Source organism: Culex quinquefasciatus, chromosome 2 (genome assembly GCF_015732765.1).
Source record: "Culex quinquefasciatus strain JHB chromosome 2, VPISU_Cqui_1.0_pri_paternal, whole genome shotgun sequence".
Classification (NCBI taxonomy): Eukaryota; Metazoa; Arthropoda; class Insecta; order Diptera; family Culicidae; genus Culex; species Culex quinquefasciatus.
Window position 1 is genome coordinate 58003735 of NC_051862.1, and position 26930 is coordinate 58030664.

Here is a 26930-nt window from a genome sequence, read left to right on the forward strand (position 1 = left end):
AAAAGATTAATTCACCTAGTGGTGAGGGAATGATTTTTTTTGAATATAGAAACAGAAAAGTAATGAATTAAACGCAACACTTTCCACCAAAACGAACCAACTTAAAATTCAATATTTGTCCCACAAAGAGAGCCATCTGTTGAACCGGGCAGGTGTGGGATTTACATTTTATGTTAAATTGTACACGATTGATTTTTATTTGCCTTTTATGTGCGGGTGGTTAGTGAAATTCCAATTTGTAATGAGTTTCTCACTACCCAGATTAAAATGGGGGCATAATTTAGAGTTCCAAAGCCATGAATGAGGGTCAAAAGCCAAAGTGACCCAGTGGGGTGTGAAATTGAAATTGCATTCAGAGAGCAAATATGTAAAGCATTTTACAGGGAGAGTAGGGGGCACCAGCGATGGAATAATCATCATCAAAAGAAAATCTCTGGACGTTCATCAAGAGAAAAAATCCGAAAGGAGCATGGCACTCCTCTCTCGCGCACGAAAGATCGGTAAAAAGAATCTAAAAAAATCATCATCTTGATTATTCGGTGGAATATCCTTTTCACTACTACACTTGCAAGTGTAACGTCACACGTCGATAAATGACCTGTCACTATTTGTAGATGGGCAATGTGTGTAAACAAAGTGAAATAAATATTATTAAGTGGTGCTGGCAAGGAAATTCACAAAAAATCATAAACAGATTGATTTTCTTGGAGAATTTCGGGAGCGATTTTCTTTTGCGTGATTTGCCTCCTCTCTTTTCTCGGTGATGAAAGTTCGCAAGCGAAATTGATTTTTTTGCGATTATTCCATCCCTGGGGGGCACACATGTTGTACAGGTGCATAGTTATGGGAATTATTTTAATTGGTTTGCTGGACCAGATCCAACATTATTGTGCACTTTGGTCGTTTTTGTTGTAAACCAGTACAAACAGTTTTTCAATACTTTGTTGATTGGTGATTTCGGCCTTGTGGCTTCTGGCCAACTTTTCGTAAATGACTTCCAGCTGCTTTGTCTTAACTTCTTTGTGCCAACAATTTCCTTTCAAAACTTCAATCCATTAAATTTACATTAGCTGCGTTCAGCTTAGTCCATTTCTTATCAATCTTGCGAATCCTAAACCCAAAGTTACGCCTCCACCCCCCTCAAATAACCGTAAAATTCCAATTAATTTAAAACCACCTTCCCAACCCTCTTCCCCGCTACAGTCCAAGGTCCGTTTTGTCAAATTCAATTTAGAACCTCTTTCGACCAATTAGGGGACTCACTTCCCCCCCGTATCAATTGTGATTAAAATTTCATCACTCACAATGCCGGAGACAGATAGACAGAAAGACTCAGCAGAACTTGGTCCATTTGCCTACCCAATCATTTGGCATAAGCTTTTACGAGAGAGAGAGAGAGACAGAGACAGGCCCAACCTGCCGAAACTTTCAACATTTTCAACATAGGAAAAAGGTACCTCTATATAATTCGATGATTTATAAATTACGGAAAAAGTTTCCACTGTACATGAAACTCAGCGTTGCCGGAAAATGGACAGGAACACAGCAAAGCAGAGCTTCGCGTTAATGGTGTCATAGCTTAAAAATAGATCATTTTCCAGGTTCGGGGTTGATTCTTGGACGGGGAAAGCGTAGCAGGAGCAACTAATGTTGTTTTGCACTGAGCACAATAAAATGCTTTGTGGCAACACGCTGGGTGGAAAAAAGTGGATGCTGTGGAGGGCACAGTTGAAAGAAGGATTGAAATCGTAAACATATTTAAGACAACTAAAAAAGTGCTTTTTTTTGGGAAAAATTAAAATTAACCGTGATAAATTAGTAGTTTATGCAACCAGTGGTAAAAAGAAAAAAATTTCAGCACGAGTCGTACAATTATAATAACGACGACAGTAAAGATTTATTTTGACAATTATTCAAATCATTTTAAAATATTCCACAAAGCTAAACTATCAACTATCAAATTTACCGAGTTGGAGTTGCAACTCTCCGAAAGTTTATTTAGAATAGGATGTTCAGTGAAACATTTGTTTCCTCAGTTTAGGTTGACGTCCGTGTGATTTTTTATACATTTAAGCAAAAAATTCATGATTTTTAAATGTTTTTGTAGTATTTGATGTGATTCTAAATAAATTGACTCGTTTTTGTTATGGTTGGTTTAACCCATATTATTTGGCCCTATTGAGATGTAATTCGTGATTTTCAAAATCTGAAAATATTTTTTTCAAAATTTCACAAACTCATTCTAGGCAAATAGCAAATTGTAGGAAATATTCACATCATTTCGGATATATTTTTTTTCCAATATCGACCACGAACCACGCTATACCGATATATTAAAAAGACAAAAGTGTTCAATTTCAGTTGCCATAACCGGAATTTCAAAGTAATATGACACCAGAAACTATTCTGATAATTTAAGCTAAGTTGGTTAAGATTTAGTTGCTTTAGTTTTAATCTGAAGTTAGTATAAAATTTTAATTGTAGCTTTTTACAGCTTATAGAAAAATTTTCAAACCTCTGTCAAATTTTCTTATTCTTACGATTTGAAATTTTGCCGAGAAAAGGACTCCAAAAAACATCCTGTATCTTTTCGGGATTAATTCCCAGCAATATCGCAAATGTTCTACAAAGTTGTTCCCCGAAGATCAAACCCTATTAGAAATCTCTCAGATGATAAAAGCTCATTGAGTTGAGGAAAACTTTCTAGAAGAAGATTAAAAAAGTGAAAAAAAAATCAATTAAATTTATTAAAATTCCATTCTAATTTCAGATTAAAACTGGAGCAACTATACCTTAACTAATAAGCTTAAATTTTCAGGCTAGCTTCTGGGTTCATAGCACTTTAAATTTCTGGTTGATGCAAACAAAATTGAACACTTTTGTCTTTTTAAAGCTACGCTAATTGACAACGATGGACACTTTTGATGAATAATCTTAAAAAATGTTATTGAGCAATTCTCTGAGTTTTCGGTCATTCGTTTTTTTGTATTTTTTAATCCGGCTGAAACTTTTTTGGTGCCTTCGGTATGCCCAAAGAAGCCAATTTGCATCATTAGTTTGTCCATATAATTTTCCATACAAATTTGGCAGCTGTCTATACAAAAATGATATGTGAAAATTCAAAAATCTGTATCTTTTGAAGGAATTTTTTGATCGAGTTGGTGTATCGACAAAGTTGTAGGTATGGATATGGACTACACTGAAAAAAAATGATACACGGTAAAAAAAATTTGGTGATTTTTTATTTAACTTTTTGTCACTAAAACTTGATTTGCAAAAAAACACTATTTTTAATTTTTTTTATTTTTTGATATGTTTTAGAGGACATAAAATGCCAACTTTTCAGAAATTTCCAGAATGGGCAAAAAAATCTTTGACCGAGTTATGATTTTTTGAATCAATACTGATTTTTTCAAAAAATCGAAATATCGGTCGCAAAAATTTTTCAACTTCATTTTTCGATGTAAAATCGAATTTGCAATCAAAAAGTACTTTAGTGAATTTTTGATAAAGTGCACCGTTTTCAAGTTATAGCCATTTTTAGGTAACTTTTTTGAAAATAGTCGCAGTTTTTCATTTTTTAAAATTAGTGCCCATGTTTGTCCACCTTTGAAAAAAATATTTTTGAAAAGCTGAGAAAATTCTCTATATTTTGCTTTATTGAACTTTGTTGTTGCGACCCATAGTTGCTGAGATATTGCGGGCCAAACATTCAATATTACGCCCATTTGAAATGTTAGTCTTGATTTTAAATTTTTGAAAATATTTTTTTTCGAAAAGATTGGAAAATTTCACGAATGTTTCATGTTTTAACATTGTAAATCGGAACTATAGTTGCTGAGATATCGACATTAAAAAATGGTGGGCTGTTTGGGTGAGACTTAGAAAACATCAATTTTCCTGTTTTTTAGCCTTTGCATAGCAATATCTCAGCAACTATGGGTCGCAACAACAAAGTTCAATAAAGCAAAATATAGAGAATTTTCTCAGCTTTTCAAAATATTTTTTCAAAGGTGGGCAAACATGGGCACTAATTTAAAAATTAAAAACTGCGACTATTTTCAAAAAAGTTACCTAAAAATGGCTATAACTTGAAAACGGTGCACTTTATCAAAAATTCACTAAAGTACTTTTTGATTGCAAATTGATTTTACATCGAAAAATGAAGTTGAAAAATTTTTGCGACCAATATTTCGATTTTTTTGAAAAAAATCAGTATTGATTAAAAAATGCATAACTCGATCAAAGATTTTTTTTCACAACCTAGAAATTTCTGAAAAGTTGGCATTTGATGTCCTCTAAAACATATCAAAAAATAAAAAAATTAAAAATAGTGTTTTTTGCAAATCAAGTTTTAGTGACAAAAAGTTAAATAAAAAATCACCAAAATTTTTTACCGTGTAGCATTTTTTTTCAGTGTAGTTGATATCCATACCTACAACTTTGCCGAAGACACCAAATCGATCAAAAAATTCCTTCAAAAGATACAGATTTTTGAATTTTCACATATCATTTTTGTATGAACAGCTGCCAAATTTGTATGGAAAATTATATGGACAAACTAATGATGCAAAATGGCTTCTTTGGGCATACCGAAGGCACCAAAAAAGTTTCAGCCGGATTAAAATATACAAAAATTAAAATAAAAGAAAAACGACCGATTCCGTAGAGAACTGCTCTATTATAAAATGCACAAAAATGCGTATTTGGACATAAGAAATCGATGGACAAAGATTCATACAAAAAAAAATACGATGAAAGTCATTTTGAGAAATTCTAGTAAATTGCTTATGTACTGATTTTTTTTGCTGAATATTTATGTTGTTTTTCCAGCAATTTTTCAAAAAATACTGGTAAAAACTGTATTAAAACTCATGTTGCTCATTTTGAAAAATATTTTCATCGGTGCCCACTTCTTCCCTCGCTAACGAGAACTCCCAAGTACACCAACGAGGTGACTCCTTCTCACTAATGGATGGAAATGGACATCGTTTGCGAGTTCAGCCCGGAGGGACCTGAGATGCGCTGCCTTTTTTATTTTTGAGCCACCACCACTCTCATTTTGCTGCTCGTTTTCCCAATCAAAACAAGCCGGCCAGCTGCAGCTGCAATCGATGCAAATTCAACATGTGCCAACTGTGCTCTGATGACCGGGAAAATGCAGCCCCGGTTTCTTCGGTTCGTTTTTCCGACGACTGTGTCGTTACGGCGGCGGGACGGGGGATGTCCCTTAAGGGGGTGGATGGACATAATCGCTGCATCCATTATAATGCCACCCGTTGTCGAAGATAAATAAATAAATTGTGTTCTCGACGTCGTGATGTTCCTTCCCTTCGGGGAAAAAAGGTCAACTCGTAATGGGGGGAAAATCGCCATTATTTTCCTTTGAAAATCAAGCAGTGATTGAAAAATAAATACACTTTTGTAACTGTCATAAAGAATTAAGCAAAGCTCTCCGCACACAACTAGTTAGTTGCATCAAAAGTTCCTTCACAAGGACAAAGTTAAACGCAAACAGACTCGTCAAAAGTTCGCCCGGAACGATTCCTCATTCTTCTGCGCAAAATCTTCTGCAAAACGACGGAACGGAACTATGGGCACTTGCGTACGATTTGCCAAACCCAACTTTTGTGAATTCTTTTATTTGGCTGAATAACCAACCTTTCCATGGGAAGAGAGAGAGAGGTGAGTGGGAAGAAATCGAAATTTTGTGCCATAAAGTTTAATGGGTTAGTTTGAATTTCAAATTGAATAGAATTATGAGTTTCCTTGGAAGGAGTGCCCTTGCTACGGGTGCAGAAAGCTTAGTTCCGACTTCGGTATAGTCTGCTGCTGCTACTGTTAGTTCCACGAAAAGAGAATGTTTTCATTTCTGGTGAAAAGTTTGTTTATTACCACATCAGCTAAGTGAATCGAAGTTGGAGGCGTTATGGGTAGGAGGAGTTATTCCTTTGTGTTGTGATTGTTTAAAGTTTTCTCAGTTTTCCTTTCGGTTATTGTTTTTGGTTTTCCGCACTACTAACACTCTGTCCCGTCTCTAACATTGCAACAATATTGATGAATGTCTTTTTTTCTGTCTATTTCAGTCACTCGAGGACCTAGTAAGTATTCGACCAGTTTATTTGTCTTGCTACATAACAATGTTTCGTGGGTTGACATGTATTCGATTTAAATTGTTGATGTATATGACTGTATTTCGTTTTGGGCCATATCTCAGGCATTAAAGGTCGGATCAAAAATGTTGACCAACTTTTCATATATTCACAATTTGAAAAAAAATGTTCAAAAACAGTTTTTCTTGAAATGTTAGCCAAAAAATAGCTTTAACTCGGAAATTTTATGCTATTTATCGAAAATTCACAGTAGTAGTTTATGCAACAAGTAGCAAAAAGAATATTTTTTCATCAAGAGTCGTACAGTCGCATTGGATACAACCGCATTGGATAAATAGGGTAGATGACCCAGTTTTCGCCCTGCTCCAGTTTTCGCCCACCTACTGGATTTAATCTGTATTTAGCAAACTCATACCGTTTTTTGGTTGAATTTATTATGCAGGTTTACATATTCATTTATTTCTAGTACCAGTTGAAACTTTCCTAATAAATTTCTATTGTTTAATAAGTTTTTATAAGCTTTTCAAAAAAAAGCCCTACTGCAGCCGCCATATTTTTGTCAATTTAGACTACAGCGGGTAATAATGTTAATGAGGGAAAACAACTCATTTTGTCCGAAAATAATGTAAATGAATAATTCATGACTTCAATGTATGTCTGAATTTCATAAAAATCTAGTGATTTGCCTGTTTTTATCTAGAACCAGTTTTCGTTTACCATAAAAACTTTTCTAATCGCAGCGAAATGTGCTTGAAAATATATTTGGAACATTCTAGATTATTTTTAAAGGTTAAATAATCATTTAAATTACTTTCATTCATAAGGGATTTTGGTTCAAATGTTGTAAAAGTTTACTGGTACATAGGAGAACACATTAAGCAAAGGATGGAGAAGTAGTTACACATGTGCTTTAATGTTTTTATTAAGAAGTACTCGATGTTTTATATTGAGTCAATTCGGGAGCAAATGACCCATAGGGTTGAAGCTCCCCTAATAAAATCAACAACAACATGAAGCTAATTGTAACTGTGTGCCCTTATCTTGGGTGAACAGGGACACATGAGTTCTATTACAAATTTTGATTCAGTCATATTTTTTTGTGAGAGTGAGAACATGTTTTGGTTTTAGTTATAATAGACAGAGAATCTCAAAATAAGTAGAATATTTGAAAAAAAAACACCTAGGATTTTTTGAACCTCAATTCATAATATGTACGACAAAATATGTGCACATCAATGAAATTTAGCTTCGGGAACATGTTGTGTGTCAATAGGAGACCATATTTGCTTAGCTTTGTGTCATAATTTCATTTGATTTCTTGATTTTTGTTGTGGGCGAAAACTGGTTCCAAGGGTGGGCGAAAATTGGATTTAGGGGGGTGAAAATAGGCTCTTCAGAGCACTTTATTACACCCAACTGGCAGTCGCATGATTGTGATGCATGGCGGCATGAAAGTATATCAGAATCTGCATGAAATCTGTCCTCATGCATTTTTTGCGATATAGGAGTATGACATTTTTGCCCGTTACCGACAATTATCGACATTACCGACGACACACAATTTCACAAAAAAAATCACTTAGCAGAACGAGGATTGAATCACCAACTTCTTGGTTATTGGTCCGACACGCTACCACCGCGCCATGGACGCTTGATGAAAAGTGAGTGAAAGAGCACCAACATATGCTTCTCTTTGGAGTGTTGCTCGGGGACGGGCCAGCATTATATGTGTTGGTGAGAACTGCAGATCGCTGAAATTTTTACACGCGGGCAAAAATGATCTACGGGCTTGCTGCAAAAAATGTTATAAAATGTGACATTTTCTGCAGCAAATCCAATGTTGCAGATTTTGAGATATGTTTTTCCTTTGGGTGTAAAACGCAAAATTTTATCAAAAATGAACATGTAAATGATAAAAACCTTATGGAAACTTAAAATCAAATAGTTTATCAACGTTCTACAACAAATAGAACCAAAAACCATAAATTGTCATCAAATTCTCATCAAATTTCCTAGATTGCCACTATAAAGTGGGCGATTTCTGGGTCCTCTACCCTACGACGAGTGATGAAAACATCAAGCTTTGCAACGAGTTCCATACAACGATTTTTGCAATTCCGAAAACACCATTTGAACAGAATTGTAGGATTCATGCATTGAGTCTATTAATCGTTTAAATTTAAAAAAAATGTTGAAAAGTATATCTTTTCGAAACAAGTGCTGAAAAGTTAGTCCTGATCATAACTTGTCTGAAGACACGAAATCGATCAAAAAATTACATATACCTCTGAATTAGAACGTGGGTTCCCCGCACTTTTGCCACTAGTGAACAAAACAAACTTTCCCTCCCAAATCCTCTCGGGACTGTATGGGCGTAGCCTTGGAGCATAGTGTAGAAATTTACGTTTTTAGATATCTTTGTTTGTATCAGGCAGCAACCAAGTTGTCTAAGAATATTGAATTGTCCATTGTGGCACCCCCTACAGCGGGGTACAGATCCGCAATGCTGTGCTATGCTATGCTTAAAAAAACTTTAAATTTTATGCGAAATTCTAGAAAAACTACTCTTATGTTCAATTTGCTTTAATTTTGATTTTCTATATTTTTTTGTTTTTGAAAATTTCCGTCGTAGGTATGAAGCACTTCATAAATGATAGCTTTGAAAATTCTGTTTGAAATTGTTTTTTTTTTTTTTTTGCATAATTTTGATGCATGCAACCTAAAAACGGTGCATCATCCTAGGAATTCAATAATAATAACGAACCCTGCCAGTTTTCATAAAATACTTGAGTTAGAGTAGTACATACAATTTTGAACGCTTAAAGTGCTTTTCAAATTGTTTTCAGTTGAGAAATTCAATGAAAGTTGAAATTTCCTATTAGATTTATCACTTTAGTCTTAACTTAAGCTAAAGAATTCCTGGTAACCAATACATTTTCATAAACATATTAATTTTATTTAATTATTTTTCAATTTATTTTTGGTACCGACTTTTTGATACTTCATATTCCATGTATTGACCAGCTGTCAAAATAACAGTAAAGATCCCGAAAATTACAAGGATTTGAACATTATTTAAATCAATTTTGAGTAAAAAAATCCATTTTTTATGTATTCGCGTTGATTTACTTTTTGTAAAAGAGTAGAAATTATTTAAAAAAAATATCTCCGCTTGAAGATACCGAAAAATTGATCCCGAATTGACCATGCCGCAAACTTAAATATTGCAAACGGAAAAAAGCAAAATTTTGCAAAAAAAAAATAGGAGAATTGGAGCAGTGTTTCACGCAATTTGTTTTTTGCCCGCCCGTGTGGATCAATCGGACCGCGCACTGGACTCACAATCCAAAGGTTGCTGGTTCAAATCCCGTGGCGAGCGCCGTCGCTCCGTGCCGTACTCAAACACTTAGGAGCCCAGGGTGGTGAAGTTCCTTGTAGTTAAAAGGAAGACACAAGTGGTTGGTACTAGCTATAGTGGCCGACAGCTATAAAGTCAACTTCGTTCGCATTTTTTTTTGCATTAATTTTTTCCTTTTTTTAACTCTCAAACTTTTTGTTCTTAATTTGAAAATTTTGAAATGAATAAAATCATTTAAAGCAGGACATGATAAATTTTTAACAAAAAAAATCTCTCTTCACAATAAGCTAAACCTCCGTCAAGCAAGGCCCAAACGGTGAAAAGAAAATCCGTTTTCCCACCTCACTCCAACAACGCAACAAACAAACACCTGGTGGCGTAAACTTAAGGTAGCGGAGACTGAGAAGGCAAAAGATAATCGAGAATAATTAATCTTCTTGATTTCCGGGATTTGTTACGCCCAGGACGGGAAGGAGTTGACGGGGAGGGCGTCGGTTGGCCGGCCACCGGTATTCAAATCCTTTCTCCATGATTGTGAAGAAAAGCCGGACATTTTTCCTTCACCGAGTAAAGAAAGAGCCCGGTCGGTGGTACTGTCGGATGGTGTTGACTTTGCTGTTAATGGGTTTTCGCTCGGGGAGGACGACGACGCCACCGAGCTGGTATTTGTGTCACCAGGATGAGTGTTACTTCTGGAAGCGATTGCGACGGCGGCGGCGACGACTTCACCGGGAAGAAGCGATAAATAATTGCCAAGTGTGTGTTGGTTTGTTTGTGGTTGTGTCCTTTTTTTTCTTAGGGGGCAACCTTCCATCAGGTACCAACCATTAATCAATGTGGTTTTAATGGTGTGGAAAAGCTTGGAATGTGGAAGTGAGGGAAGGGGCGGAGGTCGTTACACAATGACAGGCCGATTTCTTAGGGGGTGGGACGGAAAAGTTGAATAAGTGTGGGCGAAATAAATGGTTTCATTAGCGGTCAGTGTGAATGGGGAAAATTGGAAAAGTTTCCTTGAGAGGTGAAAAGTCCACAGTGGCTTTTCAGTCGAATGAGTAGTGGTTACCTTGACATTCGAAAAGCTCGTACGTGTAGCATTTAAATTTTGTGGTTTGATAAAACTCACAGACGGAATTAGAAAAAAAATCAACGTAAATTTAATTTAATTTTATTTATTCTCCTAATTTTCATGTAACTGTTACATGTATAGAAACATTCTTAAAATCGTGGTGATTTAACATCTAAAATAGATTACATGTTTTATGCCAGAAATGGTTTGTAACGTTACCTTGAAAATTGAAATTGAGGAAACAAATCTTCTAAGTGAGATTTATCCACACATTAAAGTTAACAATCTTTTGAATTTATAGGTAGTAAATAAACTCCTATTCATGTAATATTACATACATAAATATGTGAAAAAATAAAAGAGATACGCAATTCTTCGCCAACTTCATGAAATTCTAAATGGTAATTTTGGCCCCAGATCACAAATCTGACATTTTCGATAATGACGGTGGATTGGTACGACCCCTTCTATTTTCCGGAATTGTGTTTCAATGATTTCTAGTTAAAAACAGTGAAGAAATAGAAAACTGCTGTAAAAAAATCATTAAATGGTAAAAAATTGTTTCCAAATTGTGATTTCTCGTTACTCAGCCAATTTTGTAATTAAATTTGTCTTCAATTACATCAATTTCCTTAGGGTTCCTTTTCTGCCTAATTAATTTATTTTTTCTGTAGAAAGAGTGAATGCTTTTTGTTCTACTTTTTGGTGTACAAATCTTCTCATTACGTTCATTTTTCCCAACCAGCTCAAGCATCCTTTTGAGACAGGGATTAGACTAATTAGTGGGATCGCAACACTTGGCGCTTGGTGGTGACATTAGCTCGCCTACTTAAGGATAATAATCTGCAAGCTGTTGAACGTTTTGCGTTGGTTGGTTGGCTTATTACACCGTGTCTCTTTCTTGGTTAAACCTGGGACAAATAAAACAAAAATATTTAATTGCAAAAAACAACAGTTCTGATTTATTCAGCTTCCAGCTGTCCTAACAACGCAAAAGTTTCCACATTGATACAGTTTCTTGAAGGTTGTTGAAATTTACGACCTGTTTTCCACAAACAACAACTAAACAGAAACAGTAGAGAAAGAACCTCAAACCATTATGGAATGTTTGCAAAACCGCCGATTTATCCTTGGGCAGAGAGATAGTCTCCCCAGTAGGAAATATACTCACACAAGTACACACAAAGAGTGTCCTGCCGCCTCTCTTTCGACAATAACATAACCTCGAAAGCACTCTCTAAACAACTACGACCGGGGGATATTCCACCAGATTTGGGGGAGGTAGGCGGAAAAATCATTTTTAACGTTCCATTTTCGACCCCGGCCGGCAGCTGCTGCTGATGCATAACACTCCATATTATATGTACACTGGTCACATGAGGAAGGACCATGCACTCCCCCTCCCCAGGGGGGAGGGTCCCTTTTCCGTGATTTTCTTTTTTTTTTTTTTTGCTTCTCTTCTATGTTTGCCATCCTCCCCCGGCCAGAAAAACAGAGTCCATAGTAATAAAGTAGAATTTATTTGCATCATTTGTCCCGCCCACTTTGGACGTCGGATGCCCACCCCCGCAAGCCATTATGCTCTGCGATTTGGCCACCGGGGACCAGAAATCCAGTGACCGCCATCTGCTGCTGCTGGGGACCACTTCTCGGCGACTTGGCCACAAAGGATAACGATTTGTAAATCTTTGCTGCACTGTTCTCATGCGCTGCTGTGGGAAAAGTGCCTCCTGCTTGATGTGGTATTGAAATAATGCATTTGCTTGCGGATAACCCTTGAACGCTTTTAGTTTATTGTAATTTATAAAAATTTAGAAAGTTTTAAAAACTCTGCCATTTTCCGTTACTCGAGTGTAAATTTTTTTGGAACATGTCATTTTAAGGGAAATTTAATGTTCTTTTCGAATCTACATTGACCCAGAAAAGTCATTTTTTATTAAAAACAAAAATTTTCATTTATACAATACAATTTCGTGTTTTTCTAACTTTGCAGGGTTATTTTTAGAGTGTAGCAATGTTCTACAAAGTTGTAGAGCAGACAATTACAAAAATTTTGATATATAGACATAAGGGGTTTGCTTATTAACATCACTAGTTATCGCGATTTTACGAAAAAAAAGTTTTGAAAAAGTTACTTTTTGCGTTTCTCTTTGTTTCGTCGTCCGTGTCTGTCGCGGGTGACCATGAACGGCCATGATCGACGTCGACCTACTTTTTCAAAACTTTTTTTCTTAAAATCGCGATAACTCGCGACCCCTTATGTTTATATATAAAAAAAAATTGTAATTATCTGCCCTACAACTTTGTAAAACATTGTTACACTCTAAAAAATAACCCTGCAAAGTTAGAAAAAAACACGAAATTTTAAAATGAAACATTTTGTTCTAAATGAAAAAATTACCCTTCTGGGTCAATGTAGATTCGAAAAGTACATTAAATTTCCCTTAAAATAACATGTTCCAAAAAATTTTACACTCGAGTAACGGAAAATGGCAGTGTGTTTAAAACTGTTTTAAAAGGGCGTAATATTGAATTGAAATGTTAGTCTTGATTTGAAAATTTTGATAATATTGTTTTCGAAAAGATCGGAAAATTTCACGAATGTTTCATATTTTAACATTGTAAATCGGACCATTAGCTGCTGAGATATCGAAATTGAAAATGGTGGGTTGTTTGGGTGAGACTTAGAAAACATAAATTTTCCTGTTTTTAAACCTTTGCATTGCAATATCTCAGCAACTAAAGGTCGTATCAACAAAGTCCGAAGAAGCAAAATATAGAGAATTTTCTAAGCTTTTCAAAAATATTTTTTCTAAAAGTGTGCAAACTTGTGCACTAATTTAAAAAAAAATGAAAAACTGCGACTTTTTTCAAAAAAGTCACCTAAATATGGATATAACTTGAAAACGGTGCACTTTATCAAAATTTCACTAAAGTATTTTTTGATTGCAAATTTGATTTTACATCGAGAAATGAAGTTGAAAAAATTTTGCGACCAATATCTCGATTTTTTGAAAAAATCAGTATTGATTCAAAAATTCATTACTCGCTCAATTATTTTTTGCACAACCTGGTTTGAGCACAAACTTTTTTTTTTCAAAATCTATTTTCAGGGCATTAAAATATACATTATCATCTATTGACAAAACAAATTTGAAGACATTTGGTCGTATCATAACCGAGATAAAGCTATTTGAACATCAGTTTCAAAAAACGGGTGCCACGATATCTCAACATTGCTTCGACCAAATTTGCTCAAAATTTTGGTGAAGACTCGTTGAACCGGTCCTGTGTGCATGACGAAGGCCGATTTTCAAAAAGTTTATTTAAAAAAAAGATAAAAATATTTTTCTGTTTTTCATATAAAAAATCGAAAGTTTTAGATTTTTGTATTTTTTGAAAATTGAAAATTTCAAAATCGGCCTTCGTCATGCACACGGGATATGGCTTGGGAGTCTTCACCCAAAATTTCAGCCAATTTGGTCCGTCCCATCTCGAGATATCGTGGTACCCGTAAATCAACTTGGTGTTCAGAGAAAAACGCTCAGAAAGTTAGACAGTTTGCTTTGCGCATTGCAAAATTCTGAGCTTAAATCGTATCTAACTCAGTTAAATCATCAGTAGGCTTAGTGATTTTTCACGCTCGAAAATAGCAAATTTCACTGGGACCTCAATTTCAAAACACAAAATATCACGCAAATTTCGCGGAACGTGAAAAATGTTAAAATAACTCTAAAAATCTTTTGTTTAAATCACAGAAACTACTTTTTATGCTTCATTATATATTATTCTTCAATAAACTAGAAAAATCTTCACTAAATTCTAACGTGACACAAAAAAAATCTCATAATTTTCAAAAAGGTTTCTACCTGATTTATGGATGAGCTCTATTTATATTTTAAAACAAAATGTACGGCATGCGTATTATCATTTATTGAAGTACTTTTTTTTAAATTCGACTAACAATGCAAAAATATTTTCGCTAATTGGGTCCTAAAATGAAGCTTAGATTGCTGATATTATTGTTTACAGCGATAAAGCTTATTTTTCTGAGTACAATGACCCTGTGTACTACCACAAAGAGTTTAAAATGGATTTTTAAATCAATTTTGAAAAATTAACCTCGCGGTCCTTCTTGACAGAAAAGCTCCTACTTGACAGCTTGTTCCAAGGGGACCATAGTTGATCCATCGAAAAAATGTTGTCATGTCAATATTTTTTTTGCATTAAAGTGAAAAAATGTGATCAGAAATGGTTTTTAATCGTGTTTTTTACCGTTGTACATAAAAATTTACATAGGGCTTTAGTACCCAATTGGCTATTGTTTTATCAGTTTACATTTTATTGAATTTCATATCAAAGCATCTTGTCCAGCTAAAATGAGTAAAATAGTTTGAATTTTCTGCACCATTCAAAATATTTTTAAAGGATTTCTTTTTTCAAAGCCTAAATTTAAAATCAATAGGCAAAAATAATATAACTTGTAACAAAATCGAAATTTTTATTCAAAATGAGAACAGAAAAGGTGGCATTTTTCTAACTTTCACGGGAATCATCATCACCCAAATAATCAAAATTCTTTTAAAATTAAACAGGACTTCGAAAAAATCTAAAATGTTTTAAAAAAGTGATTTCAAAGATTAAGAATGCTCTTCATTTAATTTCTAATAAAATAAAGCTTATTTCTATAATATTTTTTTGAAATTTTACATTTCAAATAAAATATAAGTAAAATTTTTACTAAAGTGAAAAAAATATTTCAAAATTTTGTTAGTTCCTAAAAAACTGAAATATCTAAACAATTCCTTAAATTGTTCATATTAAGCTTTTCAATTGAAAACTTATAAAATTTACTTAAATAGTCTTTATAGTTAAAATATTGATGTTAATATTTGATAAAATTTATAAATTTCAAGAAATTCACACCGTCCGCGAAATCATCAAAATTCACTTACCCTATAAATATCAGTATATATAAATATTAGTAATTGAACAAGGGTATTACCTCGCTGAATTCTAAAGTAATTCTTTAAATTATTGTTATTCCTATTTGAGTCTGATAAAATATTTTGAGAAAAATCGTGACAGTTTCACACAGACATAAAATTTCACGGGATTTCACGGAAAAAGACAAATTTCGCGGATTTCACGCTGTCCGCGAAATCGTGAAAATTCACTAACCCTAATCATCAGTTAAACAATATCTTCATGAAACTTTCAGGAGTGATTGAAAATCTCCTTTTAAGTGGATTTAAAACATTTTCCGTAATATGAAATTTTGTAATTTTCTACATGTATGAAACCCCTTAATTTGAATTGCATACTAACAGAGTTTTGGATTTCCTTTCAGCTGTCTGTTGCATCATAATTAATTTTTGAACAATTATTTCTTTAACTATGGCACTAGCAAGAGTCTGCAAAAATAAGAAATAAAAATTACAAAATTACAAAATTATAAAATTACAAAATTACAAAATTACAAAATTACAAAATTACAAAATTACAAAATTACAAAATTACAAAATTACAAAATTACAAAATTACAAAATTACAAAATTACAAAATTACAAAATTACAAAATTACAAAATTACAAAATTACAAAATTACAAAATTACAAAATTACAAAATTACAAAATTACAAAATTACAAAATTACAAAATTACAAAATTACAAAATTACAAAATTACAAAATTACAAAATTACAAAATTACAAAATTACAAAATTACAAAATTACAAAATTACAAAATTACAAAATTACAAAATTACAAAATTACAAAATTACAAAATTACAAAATTACAAAATTACAAAATTACAAAATTACAAAATTACAAAATTACAAAATTACAAAATTACAAAATTACAAAATTACAAAATTACAAAATTACAAAATTACAAAATTACAAAATTACAAAATTACAAAATTACAAAATTACAAAATTACAAAATTACAAAATTACAAAATTACAAAATTACAAAATTACAAAATTACAAATAAGTTAAAAATGCATCAAAGAGAGGTGTTATTTTATCCAATTTTAATCTTCCAAGTTTTTGTTTTATTGTGACGTCAAATTTTGTCTACAAATTTTAAAGTTATAACTGCTCAACCAAGGGTTTACCAACTTCCGTGTGCACGTGAAGCACAGATTTTCCGCTCAACCGGCTGGCTAGTTGAATAGTTTTTTTTTCTGCCACCCTGCTTTTCAGGTTTCCCCCTCGACGATGGCTAATGACGTCATTTTCCTAACCAAACAGTATTATTAACTATAGAGAAAGGAAAGCGGGGAACCATCAAGGAGACTACGTCGTCCGGAAAATTGCGGTTCCTCGTACAGTGTGTACAATATAAAGAAAGATGGATCCTTGGCCATCAGTTTGGTCCGGGAGAAAATATGGGGCTGATGCTTCTTCGCGTTGTGCATGGTTAAGGGAATACTACTTCGCTTATCGCCATCTTCTAGGGTCGTGGCAGTACACCACGTTGTACTGGAAGATGCTCTCAACCCTTTGAGTCTGCATGTTTTTTTGGTAAACGAAGAAATTGTTTTCACCGTTCAATTTAGTGACTTTGAATGTAACAACTTTCAACCTGCTTTTAAAAAAAATTAAAATATGAACACAACACAATATTTTAAGAAAAAGTCTTTTAAACTGTTCCGCAAACCCGCACAATTCTCAAGTGTTTTCCACCCACAAGAGGTTTTAGTGCAAGGAGGTAACCGTTTACCGTGTTCTTCATCGTCGTCGTGCCACACACTCTTTCAAGAGCTCGAGCGGCGTTTAAACTGCATCATAAGCGCATTATGCACGGGAACGAATTTCCCGCCATCAGGACGGAAAATCTGGGCCCGTCCCGGGCTGAGTTGCTTGTTATTCGCGCCATTTTTCCTGTCCTGCCTGTTGTGTGCACCGGAAACGGAACTGAACGTATACAGCGCTACAGACGGCAGCTTGGCAGGTTTTGGGGAGGGCACTTTTCAAGAGGGACAATTTTGTGAATGTGAATTCAAAAGCATCATTTGAATTCATTTGGTTGATAGGACATTTTTGAAAACTTTTTTCTTGCGTCTCTGAAATTACAAGGATTGTTTGAAACGTGTACAAATGTCTACTTTTTTTTTCTCTTTGAGACTTTCTCTTCAAATTGCCCTAAAGAAGAAGGTAGTAAGAAATGTATAAAAAACAGAAGGCTTGATTTATAAAACGATTCAACGTTGTGAATTCTTGTTGCTCTAATTGCTCGTTACGAGAAGCTTTGAGAGACTGGAATGTAATGTAATATCTTGCCATTGTGCTGATACAAATTGGAAGCCAACCAAAACAAATCTGGATAGTTGAGTCTTTGGTTTGTTGAGAACATACTTACTACAGAACATACTTCAGTTATTCATAACTCGCCAACACCTTAAGGGATGTCACAAATGCTCCTATCAGTGCAACGATAACGACGTTGACAGATGATTTCTCCCCCGGGACACGAGCTCCTCGAAATCCTCTTACAGTAATCACGGAATGTCACCGACTCTCTCGATGTCCTACAATCACCATTTTCAATTAGCTCAGACCCTCAGCCGCTGCAACCCCGTCATGAGAGTTTTGCATGTGATGATGTTTCGGTCGTTGGCGTTGCAATGGCGGACAGCTCACTGTCAAACCGATCCTGCTGGCCTGATTACGACGACCGGCGATGGCATTTGTCCTCCTTCTTTTCCCCCCTCTCAACGGTTCCAGCGGCAGTTGGCACGCCAGGAATCTGTTGATATAGGAGGTTCCTCCGGCCAACCTGCCAGCCAGCCAGTCTTCTCTCCAAAGGATTCTCGGGACAAAATAAACCAATAAAATATTCAATATCATTCCGGAGGACTTACTCCGTCTACCTTTTGCGAGATCCTTTGGACCAGATATAGCCCGGCAGTCGCTGTAGTAGCACCAGTTTAGAACATGTTCATATATCCCGGGTGTTCCTGGGAGTTTACCCAGCCAGCCAGGGCAGGGAGACCCCACCCCTCACCCCTCCAGGCAAGAGATAGGGAGTATAACCGATGTGACAAGGACAAGATGTGCTGAATTATTTGTACCACAATTTCTATTTACACTTGTGCGCTCCAGGTCGTCCTCGACAACGTGGACTTCTCCGTTTAAGTTTCTGCAGCAACAAACTGGTTGGAAGGGATAGGTTGCGAGGGGGGGGGAGCATGTTGCAGAAATTGATTAGGAGCCAGGGAAAAGAAAACATGCCAGCTGCCAGAAGTCATTTAAGTAATCCAAAACCATCACAGTCGGAATAGAGAAACAGAACCAGAACCAGAACTACATGGGATGAGTTTGGAGGGTGGAGAAAAATGTTTGCATGTGTTACGGGTGGAAAGCGACAACATTCAATTAGAGCACCAGGAACAGCATAAATCCTGATTGTAAATGAAGTAATTGTTCAGTGAGACAACATGTGAAACTGGATTATTGGAATTTGCTGTTAAATCTAATGTGGAGTGATTCTCTAGCTTTTTGCAAAACATAATGTTAAAATCCTGCAGTTGGTAATTGAAAATTCTAAAAATAATATATTTTTTTAAAAGAGATTCGATACGATTTAAAAAAGAATTATTTTTAAACATTGAAAATTGTATCAAATGCCCTGAGAAATCACCAATATAAAGGAGCTATTAGATTATGGCAAAAAATAAACAAACTCGCACTTTTTTGTGTTTGTCTGCGGCAAACTCGCATCCTTAGCTACACAGCAAAAAAAAAGTTAAAATTTGTTATGTTGATAATTTGGTAGGTTGAATATTACCTCTTTTAAGGTCGTATTGCCTAAATAATGTGGAAAAAAGTGAACCTGATGAATATTCACCAGGAACTGATAGAAATTCATCATTTTCTGATGTAACATTCCACATTCTTTTCGACACAAAATCTGTAACCACTTCCTGATGAATATTACCATTAATTTTTTTCTCTGTGTATGTATTAAATTTTTTAATAAAATTAATTTTACAGTACAAACCAATTTCTAAAGCGGCAAATCAGTAGATTTTATTTATTTTTAAGCAAAATTTTGAATGATTCTTCTTATTTGTCTGTTTGTTTTGCTTGGTTTCTCGATTACTTCTGCTAGTTTTTCGACACTTTTAACATTATTTTTACCAATCTTGGTAATTTTTGGTAAGTTTTTAAAAAATCAAAAAATCAAAATTATCAAAAAACAGAGGAATAAATTAAAAATCAAACAAAAAAGTACATAAAATTCATGAAAATTTAAAAAAAACACTAAAATACTAAAATACTGAAATACTAAAATACTAAAATATTAAAATACTAAAATACTAAAATACTAAAATACTAAAATACTAAAATACTAAAATACTAAAATACTAAAATACTAAAATACTAAAATACTAAAATACTAAAATACTAAAATACTAAAATACTAAAATACTAAAATGCTAAAATACTAAAATACTAAAATACTAAAATACTAAAATACTAAAATACTAAAATACTAAAATACTGAAATACTAAAATACTAAAATACTAAAATACTAAAATACTAAAATACTAAAATACTAAAATACTAAAATACTAAAATACTAAAATACTAAAATACTAAAATACTAAAATACTAAAATACTAAAATACTAAAATACTAAAATACTAAAATACTAAAATACTAAAATACTAAAATACTAAAATACTAAAATACTAAAATACTAAAATACTAAAATACTAAAATACTAAAATACTAAAATACTAAAATACTAAAATACTAAAATACTAAAATACTAAAATACTAAAATACTAAAATACTAAAATACTAAAATACTAAAATACTAAAATACTAAAATACTAAAATACTAAAATACTAAAATAAAATACTAAAATACTAAAATACTAAAATACTAAAATACTAAAATACTAAAATACTAAAATACTAAAATACTAAAATACTAAAATACTAAAATACTAAAATACTAAAATACTAAAATACTAAAATACTAAAATACTAAAATACTAAAATACTAAAATACTAAAATACTAAAATACTAAAATACTAAAATACTAAAATACTAAAATACTAAAATACTAAAATACTAAAATACTAAAATACTAAAATACTAAAATACTAAAATACTAAAATACTAAAATACTAAAATACTAAAATACTAAAATACTAAAATACTAAAATACTAAAATACTAAAATACTAAAATACTAAAATACTAAAATACTAAAATACTAAAATACTAAAATACTAAAATACTAAAATACTAAAATACTAAAATACTAAAATACTAGAATACTAAAATACTTAAATACTAAAATACTAAAATACTAAACTACTAAAATACTAAAATACTAAAATACCAAAAAAAAATACTAAAAATTCCAAAAAACACCAAAAATATATGAAAAAATTTGGTCGAGACTCTCGGGAAATTTTAAATTTATAAATATCGAAGCAAAATTGTATGTATAAACTAATCAGAAAATTATTCGGAAAATTCTAAATTGTTTTGAACATTCGATGTTCAATGCTCGATTTTCAAGCTCGAATAAACCAATTCTTCTCTAATCTTCTTATTCAGAAAGTGTAAATTTTAAATTCCAATGATCATAATTAAGAGATGCCAAAAAAAGTGGAACCCAAAATTTACCTTAAAGTTTACGTAGCAGTTACACGCCTGAAATGAAATTTGAAGTTTTTTAATTATGATTTCTTTTTTCTACGCGGGTAAAGCTTTTGCCTTCCTCACTGAGGCAAGGCTATAATCCTGCTCGAAAAATGAACTTTTGAAATACAGCTCGTAGACCTATATTCATGTATACCTATCGACTCAGAATCGAAAACTGAACAAATGTCTGTGTGTGTATGTGTGTGTGTGTGTGTATGTATGTATGTGTTGAAAATTCTTGCCAAGTTTTCTCAGCACTGGCTGGACCGATTTTGATCAAACCGGTTGCATTCGACTTGGTTTAGGGTCCCATACATCGCTATTGAATTGTTTGAAGTTTCGATAAGTAGTTCAAAAGTTATATATAAAAATGTGTTTTCACATTTATCCGGATCTCACTTATATGCATGAAAACTATGTCCGGATCCATCATCCAACCCATCGTTGGTTAGGTAATCAAAAGACCTTTCCAACGAGTCCAAAACATTGAAGATCTGGCAACCCTGTCTTGAGATATGTCCTCTTAAGTGATATTGATGCACTTTTTTGAAGCCGGATCCCACTTAAGTGCATGTAAACTATGTCCGGATCCACCATCCGACCCATCGTTGATTAGGTAATCGAAAAATCTTTCCAACGAATCCAAAACACTGAAGATCTGGCAACCCTGTCTCGAGATATGGCCACTTAAGTGATATTGATGCTTTTTTTGGAAGCCGGATCTTACTTAAATGTATGTAAACTATGTCCGGATCCACCATCCGACCCATTGTTGGTTAGGTAATCGAAAAACCTTTCCAACGAATCCAAAACACTGAAGATCTGGCAACCCTGTCTTGAGATATGGCCACTTAAATGATATTAATGCTCTTTTTGGAAGCCGGATCTCACTTAAATGTATGTAAACTATGTTCGGATCCACCATCCGACCCATCGTTGGTTAGGTAATCGAAAAACCTTTCCAACGAGTCCAAAACATTGAAGATCTGGCCACCCTGTCTCGAGATATGTCCTCTTAAGTGATATTGATGCACTTTTTTGAAGCCGGATCTCACTCATATGCATGAAAACTATGTCCGGATCCATCATCCAACCCATCGTTGGTTAGGTAATCAAAAGACCTTTCCAACGAGTCTAAAACATTGAAGATCTGGCAACCCTGTCTCGAGTTACGACCACTTAAGGGATATTTATGTACTTTTTTGAAGCCGAATCTCACTTAAATGTATGTAAACGAAGTCCGAATCTATCATCCGACCCATCGTTGGTTAGGTTATCAAAAAACCTTTCCAACAAGTCCAAAACATTGAAGATCTGGCAACCCTGTCTCGAGATATGTCCTCTTAAGTGATATTAATGCTCTTTTTGGAAGCCGGATCCCACTTAAATGCATGTAAACTATGTCCGGATCCACCATCCGACCCATCGTTGGTTAGGTAATCGAAAAACCTTTCCAATGAGTCCAAAACATTGAAGATCTGGTAACCTTGTCTCGAGTTATGATTACTTAAGTTATATGTGTGTACGTTTTTTTCTGGATTCAAAATAATAGCTGAAATATGTGTCCAAACCACTCATATTACTCATTGTTGGTAAAAAGTGAGGAAGGCATCAACCACATTGGTGGATTAAGTTAGTTTTTCAAAATAAGTTCAATTTCCATATCTTGTCTCGAGAATAGCAATCCTCATTTTTTTTAAGTCATTTTGTGTCTCACGTCAACCTCAATATTAAATTATATTTTGGGGAAAAAAACTCTGGCTACCTTTGTTGTCCGCCAATTGTGAACATTCGGGTTTTCCTAATAACTGTAAATATTCCTTCAATTAATATTTACAGTTGACCTTAAAAAGAAAAAAAAAAACATGTTTAAATTGTCGTTTAAGTCGTTAATTATCATGTTGCAAAAATTCCGATACTGGGAAATAAATATTATTCGTAAACATTTTAAACTAAAATTCTAAGTGAGTCCCAGAGTCCCAAAAGGCTCAAGAAAAAATCTTGTATTTGCAGATTTAGGAAAAAAAATCATAAGGTAGATATAGTTCCTCTTAATAATGAGGATACTTCAACTAACTTTTCATAGAATAAGTAAGAATCAATTGTAATTAAATTCATTAAAAAACTTATTTTTAACTTTTTTTTGAATAATTGCCACTATTGGCATAGTCAAAAAAATAACTCCCGGGTCCCGGGAATTCCCGAGAAATGGCCAAATTCAACTTTCGATTCCCGGGAAATGAAAAATCTCGAGAATCGTTACCCTCTAAATCCAGCTTATTCCAATTGCAAAATTTTAGATGGTCTCCTTGCCGTGTAATGAAATAACGATTTAAGTTGTTGCAATCGGTTGGTTGTTCTGCGCTTCACGACTTCATACTGATCCCCTCTTCAAAATGGACCACAAAACTGAACATCACCGCGCACTCCAAACAACAAGTGCTTTCGATGCTCACCTTTTAAGCTTTTCCCCACGTCATTCACGCCATCAAGAAGCGACGAGTGTCCTCCACATCGTCGTCGTCTGGTTGTCTAACGGGGAACCGATTTGACAGTTTCGCCGCCCCGTCCCGTCCGGTGGAGAACAATTTACGGTATGGTACTAGTACGCGCACTTTTCGTAGCATAGCATGTTCATAGCAAGCCTCGTGCTGATAAGTACCGATTAGAACGTCTGAACTTGGTTCTACAAGCTGATGCACACCTTTCACCATGTGGGAAATGGGTGTTAAAAAAATGATAAAACAATGGTTAAATTAAGACCCAAAAAAAAAAACTACGAAATTTGTATTAAAAATTGAACATAATTGCGGGTCAAAATTCATATTTTTATTCAATTTTTACTGTGTAATTGTGCATTATGAGTTGTTCTCCTGCTCCTAAAGTGATGGAGTCCCAAACTGGGGGAGGAGAAAGAGGAACTCCTTGTTAGATGTTTTCCGCGCGATGACGAAAAGTGCACTTGAAGTCTTGCTTTCTCACTCTCCGTTAGATCCTCGTTTCTTGTCCTTTTAGCAGCGCTCTAAAAGACAATCAACACCGCGCCACAGGGGAGAACCGTGTGATAAGCAGCTGTTGCTGTGCTAAGATGATGCTAGCCTTTCATCAAGGGAACGCGATGCTAGCTCAAAGTTGAGAAAGTGCCTATTGGTGGAGGTGCATGGTGGTTTAACGTACCTGTATTTTTCACAACAATGCTCGGGAATTTCCACAAATTCGACAAACTGAGCGATATACTCTAGACTATTTTATGTAAATCCATGCTAAATCTCCTCTTTCTTTTTTTCCAGAACCAGCCCTGCTCGGCGCCGGCGGTGGCAACGGATTCGCCCCGAACTTTTCCCCGCCCGAGTTCCACCCGTCGGAGAACTGGAAGCCCACGCCGGCCGGAACGCACGTCGGCCTGATGAAGGACCCGCCGCTGACCCGGAACGGCCCGGCCAACTTTATCCAACCGGCACAGCAACAGGTCAGTACCTACTTTCGGAAATTACACTTTCGGCGACCGCTAATCGCTGCGTATTAATTAGGCGCGCTAGATTTACGCACAATGGTGGCGCCGCCGCCGCGAAATTGGGCGGCACAGCCGTGGCAGGTTTCATCAAATCGTTTATCGTCGTCTCTCGGCAACAACAAACGGAATTTCCCCCGCTTGAAAGCAATTTCAAGTCGGTGTTTTGTTTGCTTTCGGTTGCGTTTCGGTTCACGTAAAATGTAATAAATTGGCAGGGCGTAGAGGCAAAGAAAATTGAAAGGAGGGGGCGCTTGGTATTCTTGCTCTTTCGTTTTTCTTCGAGGGAACGTGATGAAGCGTTACATGCCATAACTGGCAAGGGATGGATCGAGTAGAGGTGGAATGCGCCGAAATGTAGACTATTTGTTGTCTCTTCTGCTGGATGATGGCGTTAGGTTTGTTGTGTGAACGGAACTGTGAAGAAATGTCTTTGTTTTTGATGCCTTTAATGAAATATCGCGCGTCTCCTTGGAAATGAGAGGAATTCCGGAATTTTCGGGATGTATTCTGTGTTTTTTTTTTTTGTTTCCTTGATGTTTGTTCTGCTACCCTTACAATGCAAAAGCTCTAGGCTGAGCTTGTAGGTAAACTTCGAGCTAAATGAACGCCTATTTGGTTAAGTTTGTGTAAAAGGATTTCTGGTGTTCGAAATCATTTTTTTCAAGATTTGCAGCCATCTCACTAATTCGGAACAGTTTACGTCCATTGTTAAAAAAAATCACAGAAAATTGATTTTTGAAAATGATCCGTTTATTCTTTACTTTAAGTTTTCATGTGATTTTTTGGTTGATGCAAATATAAAAGTTTTAGGTAAAAAAATGAAGAAAAATATTGTCTCCTGAAATCAAGTGCAACTTTTTTTATGATTTTAAAAAGTCGCTGAAAATCTTTGGAAACAAGAGAAAAGGCAAACAATGTCTTTTGTAAATGCCAGACTCTTAATACCATGTTTCACCAATATTTGAGCACCGACCAAAAGTTTCAATACCTAAATCAGCAGTTTAATAACATTTTAGATCAAACAATAAACAAACAAGTAGAACAAACAAAAAATATTTTACTTAAGACAATTTGTTATGACATATTGCAAAGGATTTAAAAAAAATAAACATCATGGGCTGGTGATTTTTCGCGATTTCGCGGAAGCCGCGTAATCCGCGAAATTTGCCCCTGGCCGTGAAATTTGGTAAATACCGTGAAATGCCGTGCAATTTGAATTATGCTTTTTGCATTTATTCTTTAATTTTTAAATTCAAACATTTCTCAAGGTTTTTAACAATCATTTTGGAAGCAGTTTCCAATTCAAAAATATTGCCTGTCAGATTTAGAGTTATTTGTTGAAGATAATGTTTATAAGAATATTCTACGAAATACAGAATGTTGATTATACAAATTACAAAACGGTTGTTAATGAATATTATTCAACTAAAATTGATTCAAATAACGAGGAACAAGTTGCATTTAATGTGAAATCAATATATTTTTTAAAGATTTTGTTTATGAATTATGTTTTTTGGAATAAAACTTAAAAAAGCATTTTGCAATGTATTATTATTTTGTGGAATTATCACTAAAAGTAAAAACAGCTATTTATGAAGCTTTGCCAAAACCTTGTTTAAATACTCATATTTTCATATTGCTGAAATTTAGGAACAAAAAAGATTTCATTACACCTTTTTCACTGATTTTCACTGATTCTACTTTTTATGTATATGACGATTAAGATGTGCTTCGTTCCAAAAATCCAATTTCTAAAATCTCAATAATATTAAAATAGCTGAATGCTGAATGACACCGCCGGTTTTTTTTTTAAATTTGCTTAAATTAATCTAATAGAACTGATTTTTTTAAAAGTATTCGGTGTCAGTGGGTTTATTTTGCATCTTGAACTACTGCAAGCTTTTTTGGCACTTTTCTGTTCATAATTATGCTAAAAGAACACATTTTCTGATTCATTTTTGAGCAGTTTTCAGAGTAGTTGGTAATTGACATGCCGCGCAATTTTGATTTTTGTGCCGTGACAAATCACTAGCCCTAATCATGGGTAATAACTTATCACTAATAATTACTAATAAGAAGCTTTTTTTTGGTATTTTTATTTAAAAGTTTGTAATATGGTTAATTTGCTCAAATATTAGTGAAATGTTTTATAAAAAAAATCAGTCAAGTTTTCAAAATGTATCATGCTACTATCAAAAATTCAA

At 34.1% G+C, this 26930-nt stretch overlaps 1 protein-coding gene across 14 annotated transcripts in view; it reads left to right on the plus strand.

Moving 5' to 3' along the window:
- LOC6052855 (heterogeneous nuclear ribonucleoprotein L) overlaps nt 1-26930 on the plus strand; it is a 357965-nt gene that overhangs the window by 290455 nt on the left and 40580 nt on the right. For 10 of the 14 annotated variants that reach the window (XM_038253811.1, XM_038253810.1, XM_038253809.1 and 7 more), the window contains 2 exons: nt 6087-6101; nt 24503-24681. In XM_038253811.1, coding sequence (XP_038109739.1) covers nt 6087-6101; nt 24503-24681 — 194 coding nt within the window. The remainder of the gene's footprint in view (nt 1-6086; nt 6102-24502; nt 24682-26930) is intronic. The other 4 variants (XM_038253816.1, XM_038253818.1, XM_038253820.1 and 1 more) reach the window with 1 other exon arrangement.